Source organism: Protobothrops mucrosquamatus, unplaced genomic scaffold (assembly GCF_001527695.2).
Source record: "Protobothrops mucrosquamatus isolate PMUCROS unplaced genomic scaffold, P.Mucros_1.0 scaffold46, whole genome shotgun sequence".
Lineage (NCBI taxonomy): Eukaryota > Metazoa > Chordata > Lepidosauria > Squamata > Viperidae > Protobothrops > Protobothrops mucrosquamatus.
In genome coordinates, this window is record NW_015386428.1 from 956,696 (window position 1) to 976,734 (window position 20,039).

Here is a 20,039-nt window from a genome sequence, read left to right on the forward strand (position 1 = left end):
CAGTGTTGCCTTCTAACCAAGACTGAAGCCTCGCCATCTGATCAGAACTTGGTTGGTGGCGCTTTGAGTTTTGCACAGGCCACATCACGTAACCTATTTATATTTCTCTATAAGATTATCAACTGCCTCCATTCTGCAAGTCTTCCTTATAAAGTCCAGTTTGGACAACGGGCTGAGTTGAGGACAGATCACCTGGGAAGCATCAAAGCTTGGCTAAAATGCAGCAAACAACTGGGGAAGAAGATGACATGTGGCTAGCCAAGCTTTGGGGGTTAGTTTGTTGTGTCAGTGTGGCCCCTGATTAAACAGGCTGGCTGCAAAACAAAAATAGGTCTGCACGGGAAATTTTTTGCTGAAGAATAGACTGTACTGTACTCGACTAGAATAGAATAGAGTATCCCACACTAGAACAGAAGAGAAAAGGTTTCCACATGTAACAACAGCTGGCCACGTATGATGTTATGAGGGGTGTGAGGCAGATTGAGGATTCTTTTCCTTCCACAGTTGCAAACTTCCTGATAGTTACATCAGCTGACTTAACTGCAGTACTGTGTATGGCTGAAGTGACGGATTCTTTAAATGTGTGGTATGGATGGGGGGTGGGTGGGGGGGCTGCACACTGTAAATTTCTGCTGCGAATGTTGAGAGCAACTGGCCCAGAGATTCTCCTGAGGATGAAGCTCTGAGGGACTGCTTGTATCAAATTCTGCTCTATTTGGCAGGATAACAGAAACTATTGGGGTGCCTGTGTGAAACTCACTGGTTAAAAGGGGACATAGAAATTGGTTTCCTGTTGAAGAGCTGCTACTTGTGTACTACTGCCTAAAGCTCTAAAGTCCTGGCTGTGTTCCCGAGCCCCCCCCCCCCCCCCCGGTCATTGAATGCGCTAAGGGCCCAGCATCCTGGCCTTACCATTAACTGGCTAACTATCTTGGCTGCTTATTTCTGATGTTTTTTATTGTTTTTAAAATACTTTTTTTTATTTAATTGTTTTTATACTCTTGGGATTATAGGTCACCCAGAGTCATTGACTGAGATGGGCACTACCCAATTAGCTCTTGAATGAATGAATGAATGAATAAATGAATGAATGAGTGAGTGAGTGAATGAATGAATGAACGAATGAATGAATGAACGTGTATCTCTCTCTGTCCCAAGGTCTGAAAATAGCTTCCTGCTGTTGTTGACCGAAAGCATTGCAGCCGCTGTGGGCACATAAAAATACTCTGTGCTCTTTTGCAGCATAAACCCTGCCCGGTTTCAGGATGGAGATTTCTTCCCATCAGTCCCACCTCCTGCAGCAGTTAAACGAGCAGCGGCAGCAGGACCTCTTCTGCGACTGCAGCATCCTGGTGGAGGGGAAGGTCTTCAGAGCCCACCGCAATGTGCTCTTTGCCAGCAGCGGCTACTTCAAGATGCTCCTCTCCCAGTGCTCCAAGGAGGCTGGCCAGCCCACCACGGCCACTTTCCAGGCCTTTTCCCCGGAGACCTTCTCGGTGATTCTGGATTTTGTGTATTCGGGCAAACTCTCCCTCACCGGCCAGAACGTGATCGAGGTGATGTCGGCCGCCAGCTTCCTTCAGATGACCGACGTCATCAGCGTCTGCAAGACCTTCATCAAGTCCTCCCTGGACATCAGTGAGAAGGAGAAGGACCGCTATTTCAGCCTCTCGGACAAGGAGGTCAGCTCCAACGGGGTGGAGCGCTTGTGCTTGTACAGTGCCGGCTGGAGAGCGGAGTCCAGCCCCCCCCACTCCCACCTGAGCCCCGACCGAGGGACGTGCATGATCAACAGCAACTCTTGGACGAATTTCAGCTACTACCCATCCACCCCGAGAGCCACCCAGCCCCTCTCCAAACATGACCAAAGACAGGAACCCCTGAAGAAAAGCCGGCATCTGGGGCTGGCCCAGCCTGCGGACGGGCCCCCCTACAAAGCGAACAAGCTGGAAGACCGGGCTGCTGAACAGGCGAGCCACTCTGCTCCGTCTGAAGAAGACCTCCAGGTGGATTCGGAAGGGGATTCCTGTCCTGCCGGCTACCAGTACGGGCAGGGTGCGGATGCGAGAGGGCTGGCTGTGCCTCAGCATGAGCACGAATCGCCCCACCCCGCCAGCAAGTCCAAGTCTTCCAAAGGCGAAGAGCAGTACCCCAGCATGCCCTCCGTCTTGGGGGTCATGGGGAACTGGGCTGAGGGTAAGAGCCTTGGCGCTCCATTCCCTGCCCTACCCGGGCAGAAGCTCAGTCGGGTGGGAAGCTAAAGACAGGCAGACGTGGGTGCCTCCGAATTGCTAGTTCTTGTGGAGGTGAAGGTTCCAGGTGACGCGCCGTGAATGTTTGCTGAGTGCAGTGCAGGACTTGGTAGATTCTGGAAACGGAGCTCTTTAGCAGAGATTTCAATCCAAAGTCGTCTTTTTGCTCTCTTAGCTTAAGGGGAATGTGGTGGTGGGTGCCGATGCAGGGCACAGCGTGAAGCCCATCCTGCTGGAGCCGGCTCCAGGAGATTGTGAGCTGGTGCAGCAACATGTCAGCCCTCCTGGTAAATCAGGCAGGAAATGGGACCAATGAGCTAATTCTAGTTTATTCTAAAGGTATATTAAGGGAGTCTTGCAAGTCTGAAACTTCCTAATGCCACTTTTAGCTGCCTGATCCATTAGGGTGGGTCCTTCCTAAGTTTCCTCCTCTGAAGGTTAAGCCACTGGGGGCTCCCCCTGCTCTTCTCTGCTCCTTCCCTCGGCAGCATCTCTTTCCTTTGTCCCCCGAGGTCATTCCCAAATCCTATTTTGTACCGCCAGCCCAAGACCGTTTGCTGCCAGAAGCAGATCCTCCAATGTCCTCCCCCACCGTTATTAGAAAATGCTGTTTGACTGAAACACACGATTCTGCTTTCTTTGATCCTCTGCTCAAGTTGACCAGATGTTGCATCCAGCTGCACAGCCGGGTAATCCATTGAATGTGTCCTAACTGCTTTTCATGTTCTAAATGAGCTATTCACAATTCACAGTTTATTTTATTTAGGAGAAGTAAACTCTAGGAGTTGTATCTTCCCCAGCTGAGTGCCTGCCAACTGTCTTGGGCAGCCTTGCTCCTTAAAACACAGATGGTGGGAATTATAGTCTGTACACAGCTAGAAGGGATCGGTGGGAGAAGAGCGACTTGCCCTGAATGGGGTTTTGTATAAACTTAAGTATTCAGTCACATAGTTCAGTTTGGTTGACTCGTCTGGCATCATTCAAGGTTGCCATCAGTTTCTCCCTGCAATCTCTAACTTGCAGAGCAGGATAATTGGCGAACATTTTTTAAAAGTATACATTACAGGTGTCTCCTTGGCTGACATAAGCCTTCATTCATTCATTCATTCATTCATTCATTCATTCATTCATTCTGTTGAAAGAAAAATCTTCATCAGGGTCCAGTCCAAGCCGGGAATAAACAAAATGGAGACTGCTTTAGAAAGACAGTTGTTTATTGAAGAGCAGAACCACAAGACATGAGGCTCTGGAGCAGCTGACTACATGCACCTGGGAGTGGTGGGTTTTTATACCTTCTTGGGCTTTTGAGGGTTTTTCCTGTTCCTGTGGCATGAACTTTGACCTGAACTTCAGTGTGCCTTTCTGGTATTCTGATGGTGGTGCCAAAATGGAGCTAGCTGGAGATCCTTATGCAACCCCTGAGCCTTGGGGGGCCGGCCGATAGAGCAGAGGAGACCGAAGGGAAGGGCTGGACTCTCACCGGTTGCAGGGAGCACCTTGTGCAGAAACCGTCGGCAGGCTGAAGCTCCAAGAATTAAAGCCGAGCTCCTTCTGAGTTTGCTTAAAAGAATTTTCCTTTCCTTCCTCCATATTCATTTCTTGTATGTATAACCACCCTTTAACCAAAAATAGGTTTCAGAGTTAACAAAAACCTAAGCACATCATGTTTGGTCCGATCAACAAAGGGGGGAGAAGCAACACAGACCATTTTCTGTCCAAATCTGTCTCCTTCACCCAACAGTGGAAAAAAGCTGCTGGTGCCAGAGGCTGAATTTGGCCCTGAGAGGGACAGGAACTGGCCTCTGGGAACAAAATTTCCAAAGCAGAGTTTGGAATGTTTCAGCATTGCATCATGAAGGAGCCAAGGATCAAAGTGAGCATCTGTAAAAAAGCTGCTGAATCCCGGCTAGTAAACCTGAAGGCTGTGCATCGCTGGAAAAGCGACTCTTGGGGAGACTCTGGGCTGGGCTATTCCAGGTGGTCCCTGACTTACGACTGTAATTGAGCCCAGAATTATAGTTGGAAGTTCGTACCCATCATTATTAAGCAGGTCATCACGTGACTGCACCTGAATTTTACCACCTTTGTTGTGATTAAGCAAACCGCTGGTTCATAATGGGCCGGTTTTGCCAGAAACAGGAAATAAACACCTATTTCCAGCAAAAAATGTTGTAAATTGTGACAATGGGGTGCTGCAAACAGCTGTAAAGGTGTGCAGGTTGCCAAATGCCCAAAATGCAGTCACAGGCTAAGGGTGGGGCAGCCATCGGAATTTTGAATTTGGGCTGTAAATGGCCGCAGAGAAGTCCATCGTTAATTCTGAACGGCTGCTAAGCAACTAGTCGTAAATTGAGGACCATCTGCACTTTCCAGCAGAATCTGTTGCAAGTTCTCATTGCTCACTTGAACAGAATTGAGCCACATAAGCACATAAAGACCAGCCACTTTGCCTGCTTTTAGACCAGGGTTTCTCAACCGTGGCAACTTTTAAGACGTGTGGACATCAACTCCCAAAGTTTCTGGCTGAGCAATCATGGGAGTTGAAGTCCACAGGTGTTAACAGTTGCCAAGGCTGCAAAATGCTGTTTTATGCTCCTTCCAAGGTCATTGGATGACTAGTAATTCCACGTAGACCAGTCGGGGTCCGTCTGGAGGGTTTTGCAGCTGAAGGGGGTGCTTTGTATTTCAGAGGACCTGCCTCGGATGAGGTTCAAATGCCCCTTCTGCACCCACGTGGTGAAACGGAAGGCAGACCTGAAGCGACACCTCCGCTGCCACACAGGAGAGCGGCCGTACCCTTGCGAAGCCTGCGGGAAAAGGTTCAGCCGGCTGGATCACTTGAGCAGCCACTTTCGGACGGTAAACTTTTTTTTTTTTTTTTGATGTTTTGCCTTAAGACGGTACCTTCACACACAGATAGACACACGACTAGGAGTTCTGGGAGTTGTAGTGAAACACCGGATGGTCAAAGCAAAGCCTGCATTGTAGAGAACCACCTGGCTTCTGAGGCTGAGGCAAGGTGGGCCTTAAGGCCCCGGGGGAGCCTCTGCTCAGCACGGGGGACTTTGGCCGAGAGAATTATGTAATTATATACAAAATTGTACAAGAGCGTTACCCTGTAATAACTTCACTTTGCAAGTAAGAAGTTAATTTGTTTTAATCTTCATCACTTCTTTGCTAAAGAGAGAGAGAGAGAAGTCCTTCTTATCCTGAAATTTAGGTTTATCTTGACTCGACCTTGACTCCTGCTGACATCATAAACAACTTCATAGAGTTTTCTGCCAGGCCACAGAGCAGTCAGTGGTTCAGTGCTGCTGCCACCTGAGATTTGTTTTTTTTACCTCCCATCGTATTCAAACACTAATGATGTCCAGCTCTTACAAAGTCTTTTCTAGATTAAATCGATTTAACTTAGGTCTAAATTTAACTTAGCAATTCTCTCAGTAAGGAGAGTGTTACTTGCTATTGCCAAACAATTCAATGTCCATGTAAGCACTTTCTGCTAATGTCCCCTCCCTCCCATCACTGCAGATCCATCAAGCTTGCAAGCCCATCTGCAGAAAATGCAAGCGCCATGTCACCGAAATGACGGGCCAGGTGGTCCAGGAAGGGACCAGACGCTACAGACTTTGCAACGAATGCCTCTCCGAAGCCGGGATCGACAGCATCCGCATTGACTTGGACACAGAACCGCCCCCGGAGTTCCCTCTGGAAGAGGACAAAGACTCCAACTGGAATTACAGCGAAGACAACAGATCCGACGTGGAGATTGTAGAGGACGGCTCGTCTGATCTGGTTATCCAGCAAGTGGATGACAGTGACGAGGAAGCCGAGGAAAAAGATGTAAAGCCCAACATTAGGTAGGTATGGAGGACTGATCGGTCGTAGAGTCTCCCCCCATCTTCCTGTTGCGTCATCTCATTCCTTGTCTTGACCGTTGACGCCCAGCCTGCCTACCTGCCGGCCCAGGGTTCAAATGCACTCTGCTCTGAAGGCTTTCCCTGGTTTGGGGTCAACTGCATGCAGTGACTGACGGACATGCCATTGTCTCTCTTCTGAATTTAGCTACTCCCAAGTATCACTATTTTATTGCATAAGGAGGCCTCCGTTTGAAGATGGCGCGATGTATGAACAATTATTTGCAAACGGTGACCGTGATAACTTTTGATAATATAAAATTATCCTCTTAATCCTTTTACAGAATTGGGAAGCCCTTCAAAATAAAAGTGAACTTCATAGTAATTCAGTTACTGAATTAAATTTTTGCACGTATAAGAGTTTGGTTTAACTATAAACACAAATATGGAAGGTTTAGCAGTGCTCCAGCCTGTACTCGGCCAAGGACAGTAACCTCAGCTATGTGTTATCTTAGAAAGACGGCCAGTAGATCCAAAGGAATGTAAGTGGACAATTCATAATCCTTCAGCAAGCATGCGCCTTCTCCAAACCATCGTTTGTGTATTAAAAACAGTAAGTTTTCAAAACCAGTTTTTGATTCCCAAATCTGTTTTCGGTGAACCCTCTTGGCAGGCCTTGCACCTGGTAGAACAAGTGAGACTTTTCAAATCCAGCACTGGAACACACAGGTGGGACTGCAGCTTTTCCTCATGATGCATCTGTTCACACGTTGACTTCCTTGACTTTATGGAAATGTTACACTGCACCAAACATGCGAGGTTGTGAGAGGTAATATAACCTGTATTTTCTCATTTAGCCCAACACCCTGGTGTTTCCTTCAGTGGGGAAGGAAGTCCTGAGATCCTGATCTAGTTGCTATTTATAGTAAAATACTATACTTGTAGCATTAAGACAGCTTCCTGATTGACAAAACACCTTTCACTGGCACAGGGTGGCAAAACCCCCGAAATCCCCCAGGCCAGTGACATTTGTCAAGTGGGCAGATGCAGTACCTCTTGGCTTCTACGACAGTCAAATATTTTGTCATACTGCTTGTTTACGCAAAGTGAACATATTTTGAATACATTTAAAATATTTACATCCCATCCAAGATAGTTGTGGGCCAGTCGTTCTCTTCCCTTCTGTGGCAAGCATGGCCTCCCCCTCACACCCCACGCGAGATTACTTTTGAGTTCTACCTCCCTGACTACAGTTAGTCCTCGACTTACAACCATTTGTTATGACTGCCGCGGCGTCTGAGGGCTTGGCAACCGGCATGTATTTAGGACAGTTACAGCATCCTGGGGTCCTGGAATCACCATTCCCAGCCTCCCCAGCCAGCTTCCCACAAGCAAAGCCAGTGGGGGAAGACGGATTTGCTTAACAACTGCAGCGATTCACATAATTGTGGCAAAAAGGCTTAGAAAAATCAGGCAAGACTAACTTAACAACTCTGTCGCTTAGCAATGGAAATTCTGGTCCCAACTGTGACTGCAAGTTGAGGACTATCTGCATTTTTGCCCAGCAGACTCCTTTGATTTTTGGCCCGCAGAGACTAACATGGCTCTCCTCCATGCCAGCGTCGTCCCCAGTTCGGGTCTGAGCCTGGTGCCAAAGCCGACGAAGAACACCAGACACGAGGAGCACGCTTTGTTTCCTCTTACTGGATGTATTCCCCAAGGGGGAAATGGAGGAATTAAATTAAAACAAGAAAAAAAATAATCCTAGTTCATTTCCATCACGCATCTTGTCATGAAACAGCTAACAATTTCATCTCTGGCTTTCACTGCCAAGTTAGTCTAATTATCTCCTCAATGGCTGCTGCCTGAATCTGCATCCAGAGCTTCTCCTGGCCGACTGGCTTCTGGGCTCCTCCTGAAAATGACTCCTGTTGCTCAACGGGCTGGATGCAGAGGGATCGTCCAGCAGACAGACCACCTTTCTTTAAATATCGATTATGACAAAAACTTCTGGTTTTCCTTCTTCCTGGACCTGCATGGCTGAATACGTGATTGCTTTGACTTCTGTCCCCTGAGATGAACAAGCAAAGGGAAAACAGTAAATAACTTGCTAATTCAACAAACCATGCTTAACCATGGCTTATTCAGGCAGAATTCAAACATCCTTGTCAAGAGCAGAGAACAGAAATCAGATGTGAACATTTGAGCAACAGCGTCTCTTTGCGCTGAAACAAGGGAAGAGCCAAACTGGAGGCAGGGACTGTACGCTCACTTGCTTCTTCTAGTCAGAATGAAAATAAATGGTTTCTGTATGTATAAATCATGCCAAGCCATACTATTAAGTGTTGTGGCTTGCAATGCATGGATCATTTAACTGTGGTTATGTGGACCTAAACAAGTGTGGCTTATTTAGTAAATCATGGTTAAATGAGCTATGACTTAGAAATGCAAGGATCGTTTTCCTGCAACGCAGAAAGATGCTCAACCAAGCCAGATCTGACTCTGATTCACAAGAACTACGGTATGTTAAAGCTCGTTAGAAAATACCTGGGGATGCTTCTGCAAAGAGAACTCTTCTCCCCACCTTGAAAATAAAAGAAAGCGATCATTAGATTACCAGAGTAAAGCATTTTTTAAAAAGCCATCACCAGAGGGGGAAGCCACCTGGGTCATTTTAAAGCAGGGGTCCCCAACCTGTGGGCCGTGGCCCACTACTGGGCCATGGCCTATTTGCAACCAGGCTGTGTGAGTGGCAGGCCGGCACACGGGCGCAGCTTTTGTGCAAGCAGGAGGCTCACACCCCCACTCACACCAGTGAATGAAGCTGTGCGGGCTTGCACACCTGGCCCTCACACAAAACCATCCCCTCCCCCCCCATGCCTGGTCACCAATCCGAAAAGGTTGGGGAATGCTGATTTAAAGGCAGACAAATTTGATCACAATGGCGTGCATTTCCTTTCCCAAAAGTTCATGAGAAATCATAGTGAAGAAACCTGGCAGAGATGACACTTAGTAACCATCTTTGCAGAATCTTAGTAGACTCTGCAGAATCTTCCATGAAAGTCTTTAGTTTTTAGAATTTCGACTCCTCTACTTTAAACTGGGTAATTTCACGTACCCAATAGAGCGTATCTTGAAACGTATTCGGTCAATGTGAAGCACTTTCACTTCCTATAAACAGGGAGGAATTTAACCTTAGTACGAAATGTATACATCTTCACACACCTCCAGTAGCATCTTCAAGTACCAGGATTCTTAATCCAAGCAGAACAGTTGCCCACTCTCTACATACATCAGGACAGACCTAAAGCAGTAACTTCTTAGAAACGACAAATGGATATTCTAGTCTGCTCCAGCATCTCAAGCAGCCCATATAATCTAGTTAATCTGTAAAAAATCCCTGATTCACAAGTAGAATGCAACTAACGGGACCTTAATAAAATACGTTCCTGCTCCTCGTTAGATTTTCTCAATGGCTAGTTGCAGTCTTATGATCCTCCTCAGTGTCGTAAGATTGGATGAATTCAATAGATCAACAGGATCATCGCAAAGAGCCAGCGTCCCTATTTCTTAAGATGAAAAATAGTAAATACTCACTCTGGGTATGAAAAACTCTTCAGCGCTGAATTTATAGAGCCACTCATTGAGGAAATGAAAGAGAAGAGAGAGCATATCGTGTCCTATGGAAAAATATATTAGAAACCTCAGGTGGATTTTCAAAGCAGAAATTTCTCCTCCCTGCCCAAACATATCTGATTACTACCCTAAACAGTTTTAGGCTGGGCAAAGGATATGAAAGGTGATGTTTGTGTGAACCACACTGAGAGGGCTCATCATTTTCCTGCACATTCTTAACTATGCTAAAACTGCTTTTTCTGCTCGTTGTCTTAAATTGAATGCAAAGAAAATTAATTTTTTTGCCTACCTGCAAGAATCGACAATTATGCTTACAAGTCTTTTACAACTTTTGGGTGGAAGTAATGTTTTCCCCCTGCCTGGGTTTTCTGGTGGGCAGAGAAGGACTAAGGAATTGATCTTACATCCAATGTTTTCCTTGGGGCCATTTGAGAACTGATTCATAGACAATATAATAAAAGCAGGTCCATATATTTAATCAATACATTCATGCACTGACAGATCTTCATCTAATACTTTGCTCTTTAAAAACGCTCATGGAGTTCAAGGCAGCCTTCTTAAAAGTTGTTCCTGCCTGTAGATGTGGGCAAAAACCTCTGGGTAATGCCTGCTTAGAACAGCCGGGCTTCAAAAGCGCTTTCTTACCTTCCGCTTCCACCTCTACAGTGTCAAGAGGTTCAACGGTCTCCGTGTCTGTCATATACCCAAACATGGCCATAGCACATTGTTCAAACGCCTCTTCCAAGGTATCACCCCAGGCATGCAACCTACAAATTGATCAGAATTAATTCTGTTTGGTAGGATGGTCCTAGCATCAGAATAAAATATACAGATGAGAAATCTGAAGACCAGAGTATCAGAAAGGACAATTCAATGGATTTATAGGATAAATAGTAAATGATTTAAACTTTGAGGTCTCGAATAGAAAATAAATAGTTTCCCTTTTAATTCTGTGGCTTTTATTCAATGTGCTAACAATAACCTCTACAATGACTTGCTCTTTAGAAAAACCTTTGTTTTCATTCACTCTTCTTCCCAGTCTGCAGAGGAATCTTTTAGAATAAATTATGTGATCTTCCAACAGGTACAAACTCATACATTGGATTTAAGCTAGAAGGTTTTGGGGAAGACATGTATCTTAGGGACTTAACTCCTGTTTTCCAGATAGGGAGACCATATTTGTTTCCTCCCCTTTACAGACAGAATTGGAGACTGGAGAAGCTTCCAATCTGGAGAATCATTATCAGTTGAGTTGCCTTCCCCAAGCATAATTTTTGTAAGCCATTATTTCCTGACTAACCCCTAACAACCCAGTCACAAATTTGCTAAGCTGTAATAGAATCAATTTTAATTAATTTAATGGACTCAAATTAAGTCCCTTAAATTAATTAAATCTAATTAAACACACTAAACCAAGATAAAATAATTTTAATACAACATGGGAATTTGGACAAGTATGGAACAAGATGAATAAGTAACCTAACATGGAACAATGCTTTGTAGACAGAGTTAAGATGCTAGTCTAGCATATCCAGAATAAAATAAGATTAGATTTACTAATGAGGAATTATGACATGAAAAAACTCTTTCCTGAAGACTAGCGAAAGAATGGACATTGTATAACTTAGCCCTCCCCCTTCCATTTATTAGATTATACACTTAGGTAAAAATACTCACTGCACATCAGCTGTGTGATCCAGATCTAAATGTGGTTTAAAATATATATAAATTCAATTAGTCAAAGTAAAATCCACAAAAAACACAGTAAGGCCTGAAGCTCAAGGAGTCACAGGTTTTGATTTGCTAGTGAAAAAATAATCATCTCAAATTCAAAATCTCAACATTTTTTTTCCAGATTGGGAAATAGAAAACCTATTGATTTAGCCGTGCTAGAAGTATAGTTGAGCAAAACCTCCCCAAGGACGGCTGGAGGCTGCGCACTCACTGAATTACGGAGAATAAACTTATGATTGAAGAATTGAACGAGGAAAGGGCCGCTTGGCTCTCCTCTGCCCTCCGCCCGAAGACAACGCACTTGGCTCGGCTTCTCTCCGCCCAGCCATCCTGGTTCTCGTTCCCACCTGCGATAAATGCGGGAATCGCCCTTCTCGCGTTCCCCGGGCGGCTGTTCCTCCCCCCGCAGCTCCCGAGCGAGGAAACCCCGGACCAGGCGAGGAAGGGAGACCCCCGCCCGCCCGGGGCGACGGGCCGCACTCACACGCGTACTTCCTCTGGATGGCGGGGTAGCGGCCTTTCACCGCCCGTTGCGCCGCCGTCAGGCCGTAGTCCCTCTCGCCGCCGTCCTCCTCCGCCATGGCGCCCGGGGGACAGCCGCGCTCGGAGACCCGGAAGGCGCCGGAGCCGTTCGGGGCGCTTCCGCAGAGGTCCGACTCCGCCCCGAAACCCTCTCGGGGGCCTCTAGGACAGCGGTAGGCCACCTTGGCTCTTTTAGGACTCGTGGACTTCAACTCCCAGAATTCCTGAGCCAGCCACGCTGAGGGGAAAGGGAGAGGTTTCCATGTTTAGCCATGGCTGACTCAGGAATTCTGGGAGTTGAAGTCCACGAGTCCTAAAAGAGCCAAGGTGGCCCACCCCTGCCCTAGAAAAAGGCGAGGAAGCGGTCCTCCTTTTGGCAACTTTACCTGCTGGATTTGTGCCTGACCGGCTGCCCCGAAAGGGGAGGAAAAAAAACCCCACCTTCCTCCTCCTCCGAGTAAATGACGGAATGATTGACAACTGTGAGGGCGACCAAAGGGGGGGAAGAAGGAGGAGGAGGTCCTTCCCCGGAGCAGCCCACCCAGCCCGGACCCCCCCACACCCCTCCCGAAAATGGCGGCTCAGGCGGAGGGAGGGGGAGGAAGCAGCGGCAGGGGGCTCGCTCGTTCGCGCGCGCGCGGCCTTTCCTGCCCCGCCCCCTCCCGCCATTCCCGCGCTCGTGATTCGTGGAGGAGGCCGCGGCCGTGAGGGTCTGCGATTGGCTGCCGTTGGCGCGAACGCGGCGCGCGCGGTGCCGCTCTGAGGCGACGGGCGAACGAGGGGGGGGCGAGGGACAGGCGGCGGCCTCGCCAAACCATAGAGGCGTGGCCGGCCAGCCGTCGGGAACCGGGAGCCGTGACGCACACGCGCCCCTTCAACGCATCGCCATCATGGCGGATAAGGAAGGTAAGCGAGCCCTGCTCCGCCGAGAGGAAGGCTCCGCCGGAAAAGGCCCCGCTCCCGCACTCCCTTCCCGCCCAGGCGGGGAGCCCCTCAGCCAATCCCAGCGCCTGTCGACCTGGCCCCGCCCCGTCTCCCCTTCGCTGCCCAATGGGGTGCGCCGCGCGCGCTGGGCCCGCCCGCTCCAACTCTTTCCCCGCGGCGGCGCGTCCGCGCTTCTGGCTCCCTCGGCGGCGGCGGCGGCGGTGAGTGCGCCGGGATGAGGCGGGCCGGGCTGCCCGATGGCTCAGGTAGGTCGGGCCGGGCGGCTCCCCGGTTTCCTGGCCGGGGAATTGGCGCTCTCCCCCGCCCCCCTTTCGCCCGGCAGCTTCACTCCGCGTCGGCCTGAGCCTTCCCGGCGGCTGCTGAAGGGCGCCGCGGCAGTCGGGTCTCCGCCCTCCGGAGGAGCAACGCCGGCGCCGCGGCTGCCCAGGCGCCGACCGCGGGGCGGGGGGGGGACGAGGCCCTTCCCTCCCGGCCCCCGGAGGGCTTGAAGGAGGGCCGGGGAGCCGCCGGGCCTCCCTCCCTCCCCCCGCTCGGCCTTTCTGGGCGGCGCGGCCCAATTGCTCCCGGGGGGGGAGGGGCGGGGGGGGGGCCTGGCCATTGTTGGCCCAGCGCAGCCCGCCCGGCTTCCCCCGGGAACGGGCCTCGCTCTCCCGCGCGGTGGGGTTGCTCTCCTTGAAACGAGGCGGAGTGGGAAGCCTGGCCGCTCGGTAGCCGGGAGGAAGGCCTCCGCAGATGCCCGGAGGGAGCGCTCGGCTGAAGCCATCTGAAGCGGAGTATCTCCGGGTGGAAACGAAGGCTCTTGGTTGCGCTGCACGCCGGAGCTGGATTTTCTTTTGAAGCATTAAAGAAAACAAATGACAGTTTGATCCCTCTGGTCTTGTGCTCTGTCTTGTGGAAAAGGGCTGCCCGCAGACTTGGAACTTTAATATTGATATTGTGGGAAATCATTTCTAACAACCAAAAAATGGTGTGCCGGTGTGCATCAGTGATAATTACCGAGCCAACAGTAAGGTCTATGCAGGAAGGATTTCATGTTTAATTATTAGATGTTCTCATTTCCTGATAAGCTTTTATGGTGTATAAAAAGTAAACTTTTCCCTTCTATCTCCTATCCTGAATAGTTTGTTTTAGTAATAATTTGTTTTCGTGCAACTATAAAATTAATTGAATCGCGCTGATGTTATATTTTAGCTGCCTTTGATGATGCAGTGGAGGAACGAGTGATCAATGAAGAATATAAAATATGGAAAAAGAATACTCCCTTTCTTTATGACCTTGTAATGACACATGCCTTAGAATGGCCCAGCTTGACTGCTCAGTGGCTTCCTGATGTAACCAGGTAATTCTCTAAGAATTGAACAGAGTGAGATTTCTGGGTAAACATGCTGGAAGAATAGCCATAAGCAGCATTTAGCATAAATTTAAAGACCTTGCTCCCATTATCTCAAAGTGCCAATAATTCTGACATGTGCATATCGGGGATAAGACTTATATGCACACAGTAGTCCTCACCATACTTTTAATTTTCTTTTGCAGCTGTTTATTGACATATAATAAATAGGGGTGAGCACAACAAGTAAAACCTATTTTAAATTGGAATAAATCTTGTTCCACAAATTTTGCTAAGCCATTATGGATGTGTTGTGTTTGGCAAAAACAAAATCTAAAATGTTGCTGTTACTCAGTCCTGGGAAAATAATGGTCAAATCTTAAAGGTAGGCATAGCCAAGAAACAGGAATCGTGTGGAGTCTTCAGACAGGATTTTATATAATTAGGATGTTGTAGCAGGAAGCTATCTAAACCCCCTCTCTAATTAATCTTAATGCTAAACTAATCAAGGTGAGGTTTGTTTGAATTTGTTTCTCACATTCCTGGGACTCGCATACCTTTTCTGTAATGCCTTGGCCTTCTCTGAGTCAGGCCATATCCTATTACACAGCTCTCTTAAGTTCAACCCAATCTCATTTTTAATGGTATTACAGACCTGAAGGCAAAGATTTCAGTATTCACCGGCTAGTTCTTGGGACCCATACGTCTGATGAGCAAAATCACCTTGTGATAGCCAGTGTCCAGCTCCCCAATGACGATGCCCAGTTTGATGCCTCACATTATGATAGTGAAAAAGGAGGTAAAAGAAAAATTACATTTTTAGTTAAGGGTTTAGACTTGTTGTTTAAAGCATAGCTTGTGTAATTGCATCTTTTGTGTAATTTTTGGCAGTCCCTGATTTCTTGTTTTGGTTTTATTGACTAATGGTTTAAAATCATTTAGTTATGTTTCCATTAGGTGCATGATGAACATCTGATAATGAGCTGATAGAAACACTTGTGTAACACTATAAATATGAAATGTCAGTATTTTCTTTTTTTAGATAAATCAAAGGAAAGCTTTTAATGTCCCATTTGCTTAAGCACGGTTTAGTAATCAGCAATAGTAGTTTCCAGAGCTTAAATATTTAGATTGCTGTATGGTATTATTGCATTAGTTTTTATATTTCTGTTCTGAATTCATATCCTATGATCAGCAACAAAGAAGAGTTTATAAACTTTCTCTTTATTTCCAGAATTTGGCGGCTTTGGATCTGTTAGTGGAAAAATTGAAATTGAAATAAAAATCAACCATGAAGGAGAAGTGAATAGAGCCCGCTACATGCCTCAGAATCCTTGCATTATTGCCACAAAAACTCCATCCAGTGATGTTCTTGTATTTGATTATACGAAACATCCATCTAAACCAGGTTTTTATCGAGTTTCATGTCTTTTATCTCCTTTTTGGAAATATCTTAAAAATGTTATATGCCAAATCACTATTTGAATGTTAAAAATTAATTAAAAGTAACATTTATGCATTTGGGCAAGTAGGAAAAGTGTATGATAGTGTTTACTAAGGAAGGGTTTTGAGTAACAGTTTAATTATGTGGTTCAACTAGACAGTCAAGTTTTCTTAATTTTGAATCAGGTTGGAGTTAAAGCTGACACTTTTTCACAGTAGTTACGTGGTTGTTATTTGCAATTCCCTAGTGTTAAATGTTTTAAAAAATGAGAAGCAATGATTATTATTTTATTACATTTGTGCTTTTGCTCAGTCGCTGTTTTCTTTGTAGATCCTTCTGGGGAGTGCAATCCAGATCTGCGTCTTCGGGGGCATCAAAAAGAAGGTTATGGTCTGTCTTGGAATCCAAATCTTAGTGGACATTTGCTAAGTGCATCTGACGATCATGTGAGTAATTATTTGCTTAATTAGCACATCCCATTTCATGTATTAATTGCCAGATAAATTATCCTAACAAAACACACTTTCTCTCCTCCTTGTTTAAGACTATTTGCTTGTGGGACATAAGTGCTGTTCCAAAGGAAGGGAAAGTGGTGGATGCTAAAACTATCTTCACTGGTCATACAGCTGTGGTGGAGGATGTTTCCTGGCATTTGCTCCACGAATCTCTTTTTGGATCTGTTGCTGATGATCAGAAACTCATGATGTAAGCAAAGCAGTATCCTTTATCTCAAACTGAATTTCTGATTTATTTATTTTTATTTAAAAAAGGGTTTTGTTAATCACACAGTGATGAATATATTACTATCCTATGAGAACAGTTTTTCAAACTGAATTGCTTTATTTTTCTTTTCTTTTTTTAAGCTGGGACACCCGTTCAAACAACACTTCCAAACCAAGCCATTCAGTGGATGCTCACACTGCTGAAGTGAACTGCCTGTCTTTCAATCCTTACAGCGAGTTCATTCTGGCTACAGGATCAGCCGATAAGGTACCTAACTAGAATTATGTATAGTGTTTTGCCTTTAAAGTCATGGTTTCAGTTAAGGGGTCTTTTGGATCAGCATATTACATAGGGCCTCTTGGTATTATTGAAGAGGTAATGAGCATATGATTGCACAATATTGACTACATGAAATAAAGAGAAAATGTTTTAATTTATCACCCTGTGTTTTGATCTTCCTGGACAGACTGTTGCATTGTGGGATCTGAGAAACTTGAAACTAAAGCTGCATTCCTTTGAGTCACATAAAGATGAAATATTTCAGGTAATTCATGGAATGGTTATGGAATGGTTTGCTCTTGATCCTTTGACAAGTTGGGCATCTTTAAGAAGACCTTTCAAAAGTTCTACAATTAAAGCACCATAAGTCCATCATGGTCGCATGCCTCGCTTAATCACTTAGCAATGGAGCTGTTGTTCCAAGTTGTCATTAAGTGAGGAGTGCCTATTGTACAACAATGTGTTTTGCATCATCTTATTCCTCAGGTTCAGTGGTCACCACATAATGAAACCATTTTGGCCTCCAGTGGTACTGATCGCCGACTGAATGTCTGGGATTTGAGGTGAGCATCTGATTAGTGTAATGATACGTATATAAGTTTTATCAGGAATGGTTTTTATATAATGCAGCGTTTTCTTTTCTAGTAAAATCGGAGAAGAGCAATCTCCCGAGGATGCAGAAGATGGTCCACCTGAATTGCTGGTAAGTGGGTGCTTTAATCTACTCAGCCACTCAACCTAATACAGCACAACCAACACAAGCCCTAAAAAAAAATAACACTGCCATACATCAAGAACATCTCAGAAACTACCAACAGACTACTACAACCACATGGAATCAGCGTAGCACACAAGCCAACTAAAGCTTTCCAAACATCCTAAGTTAACCAAAAGACCCAGCAGCCCCAGAAGAAGAAACAGGAGCCATCTACAACATGCAGGGTACTGACTGCAACAGCCGCTAAGTAGGACAAACAGAAGACTGGCAAAATGCATCCATGAATGCCAACTAGCAGTCAGAAGACATGGGGAAAACTCTTTAATTTTGCAGCATATGGACTGACCTAACCATAGTTTCAATTGGGAAATTCTGACCTAGACCAAGCCAAGTCCAAAAATGCTAGGGAATTTCTAGAAGCTTGACACTCTGACATGACACATTAGCCATCAATAGATACACAGACATTAAAAAAATCTATACACTGTGCAAAGAGACAATCAACAAGCCAAAAAGGGAACAAAAAGATCCTCACCAACAATCAGCATCCAGATGAACACAGATTTAACTCCAGGATTAATATTGGACCAACAATCAAGTAAGCCCAGTCAAGGAACTGCCAAGCAAACCCAATTGAGCCTCTAGGACCCCCCACCACTACCACCAATACTGGCAGGGCCAGCCACGAGAAAGTAAACTGAGAGCAAATCCCACTCCTTACTAGTATTGATAATGTTACCTAGTTGGGCCATAAAACATCTGCAGGAAAACAACCAAGCTCAGAGAACACCAAGGATCCTTCCGACTTTAATCTTGCCACAATGGTATCTCTGCTACCTCTCTGTTTGAAATGATCCCCCCCCCTTCATCTTTTACCCAAAAATTCCAGAGTCCGTCTGACTGAGCAACTTTTTGCTTTTGCCACTTTCTGTAATCTATTTTGTCCTGAGATGTGCTTTCCAAATCTACAAAGAGGTAATAAAATAAGGTGAAAGGTATGGTCGAATGCCGCTTGTTCATGTTCCCTGTAGTTAACTTTTGAGACTGCAAAAATGTGATATTGGGCAACATTTCTCCTCCAGGTTGTATCAGTCTGGTCCGCCTTGGTTTGTCCTCTGATTTCCAAGAATTTAATCCTCAAAACAGAAGCAATTCATAGTGCTTTTCCATGATCTGGCCCCAGTCTTACAGAATACCATAATAATCCATTTTGGTTTTGAGGAACAAGTTCTGAAAAACCACTGGGCCGTACCAAAAATAGAGTGATTTGGAGAAGTAATGGAATTATTCTGGAGTCTAAAAGTTCAGTTCCTGCCATATGTTTTGCACATGTTGACTTTTTATGTCCATGTAATTAAAATAGAAAACTTCAGCAACTTTATTGCTAGGCTAGTATTTTACGGTATTCTAGAATGTGCTTTTAAAAGCTTATATATTTAGAAGTAAGTATTAAAGATTAATACATTTTATATGGGCAAGTCTCTTGGATTTTATAAAGTTTGTTTCTAATGGTACGCTCCATTGCTATTGAGTATTTATGTCACTGTCTCTTGTTTTTGGTATTAGTTCATTCATGGGGGTCACACTGCAAAGATATCTGACTTCTCCTGGAATCCCAATGAACCCTGGGTAATTTGTTCTGTATCAGAAGACAATATAATGCAAGTGTGGCAGATGGTAAGTATTTGATTATTTTAAGGCTAAGCCAAAATGCAGATTTTAAATGACTGTTCCATTATTTTTGTTAGTTTGTAATCTTTAGTCATTCCTTGCTTGAACAATGTTGACTCCAGAAGTAGTGATATTGTGGCAATGTCTCTATATACAAGATGTGACATTCTAGGGTGTGCTTATTGAAAGTTGCCTTATGCTAATGAAAGGAATTTATCACCTTACAAAGTATTTGAGGAAAGAGTAATAGGATCCTTACGATAAAACACGTAAACAATATTGCATATTGAAACTGCTTAAACATTAACCTGTCAGTGACGCAGTTAAGAATTGTGGAGTCTTTGGTGCTCTCTGAGCTTGGTGTCTTTCTTGCAGACGTTTCATTGCACTTCATACTGATGTTACCTCATTGGGTAAACTACCGCGTTTCCCCAAAAGTAAGGCCTGCCCCGAAAATAAGCCCTAGCTTGATTTTGGGGGGTGGGCCTAATATAAGCCCTACCCCAAAAAATAAGCCCTAGTTTTGGGGCGAGGGGCGCACCTAAAAATCAGGTGGGGGTGTGGAGCTTACCATTGCAGCCAGGCCTCCCATGGATCGACAGCCCACCTCTTCTGTGGCTGAAGGAGCAGCTTCATCCTGCATTTTGCAGTCAGAGGCCTTTCCAGAAGATGGGCAGGGCTGTCGGTGCTGAAAATAAGACCTGGTGCCTCTTTTGGAGGCCAAAACAAAAATAAGACCTTATAAGGGTCTTATTTTTGGGGTAGCACGGTAGGTAACATCAGGGTGAATCGCAATGAAGAGTCTGCAAACAAGCCACCAAGCTCAGAGAGCACCAAGGTCACTGTAGTTCGACTCTGAGCTATATTCTCTTCTACTGGAATGGTTAACAGTTGTCTTCAGAACTGGTATGCTTTGCCCACCAAATCA

At 45.7% G+C, this 20,039-nt stretch overlaps 3 protein-coding genes across 4 annotated transcripts; 2 read left to right on the forward strand and 1 right to left on the reverse strand.

Annotated features, from left to right (window-relative positions):
* The first annotated feature begins 1,265 nt into the window (after positions 1 to 1,265).
* ZBTB8A (zinc finger and BTB domain containing 8A) lies at positions 1,266 to 7,102 on the forward strand. Its single transcript, XM_015811642.2, has 4 exons — positions 1,266 to 2,078; positions 2,313 to 2,319; positions 4,942 to 5,111; positions 5,784 to 7,102. Exons 1-4 carry the CDS (start codon positions 1,266 to 1,268, stop codon positions 6,114 to 6,116), a joined length of 1,323 nt encoding a protein of 440 aa, XP_015667128.1. The 3' UTR covers positions 6,117 to 7,102.
* A 700-nt stretch (positions 7,103 to 7,802) lies between these two features.
* ZBTB8OS (zinc finger and BTB domain containing 8 opposite strand) lies at positions 7,803 to 12,084 on the reverse strand. 2 transcript variants are annotated; one of them, XM_015811643.1, is made up of 7 exons: positions 11,964 to 12,084; positions 11,423 to 11,447; positions 10,391 to 10,512; positions 9,707 to 9,789; positions 9,228 to 9,280; positions 8,657 to 8,693; positions 7,952 to 8,180 (listed from the first exon to the last, which is right to left on the reverse strand). In XM_015811643.1, the coding sequence occupies exons 1-7, from the start codon at positions 12,058 to 12,060 to the stop codon at positions 8,094 to 8,096; spliced, it is 504 nt and encodes a 167-aa protein (XP_015667129.1). In that variant the 5' UTR covers positions 12,061 to 12,084; the 3' UTR covers positions 7,952 to 8,093. The 2 variants fall into 2 exon arrangements, with proteins under 2 accessions (XP_015667130.1, XP_015667129.1); XM_015811644.1 differs by lacking the exon at positions 9,228 to 9,280 and having other exon boundaries at positions 7,803 to 8,180.
* Positions 12,085 to 12,878: 794 nt separating this feature from the next.
* Positions 12,879 to 19,443, forward strand: RBBP4 (RB binding protein 4, chromatin remodeling factor). Its single transcript, XM_015811646.1, has 11 exons — positions 12,879 to 12,907; positions 14,138 to 14,285; positions 14,930 to 15,075; positions 15,511 to 15,684; positions 16,051 to 16,166; positions 16,265 to 16,425; positions 16,584 to 16,710; positions 16,910 to 16,987; positions 17,209 to 17,285; positions 17,368 to 17,425; positions 19,007 to 19,443. The coding sequence occupies exons 1-11, from the start codon at positions 12,892 to 12,894 to the stop codon at positions 19,127 to 19,129; spliced, it is 1,224 nt and encodes a 407-aa protein (XP_015667132.1). The 5' UTR covers positions 12,879 to 12,891; the 3' UTR covers positions 19,130 to 19,443.
* The last annotated feature ends 596 nt before the right edge of the window (positions 19,444 to 20,039 follow it).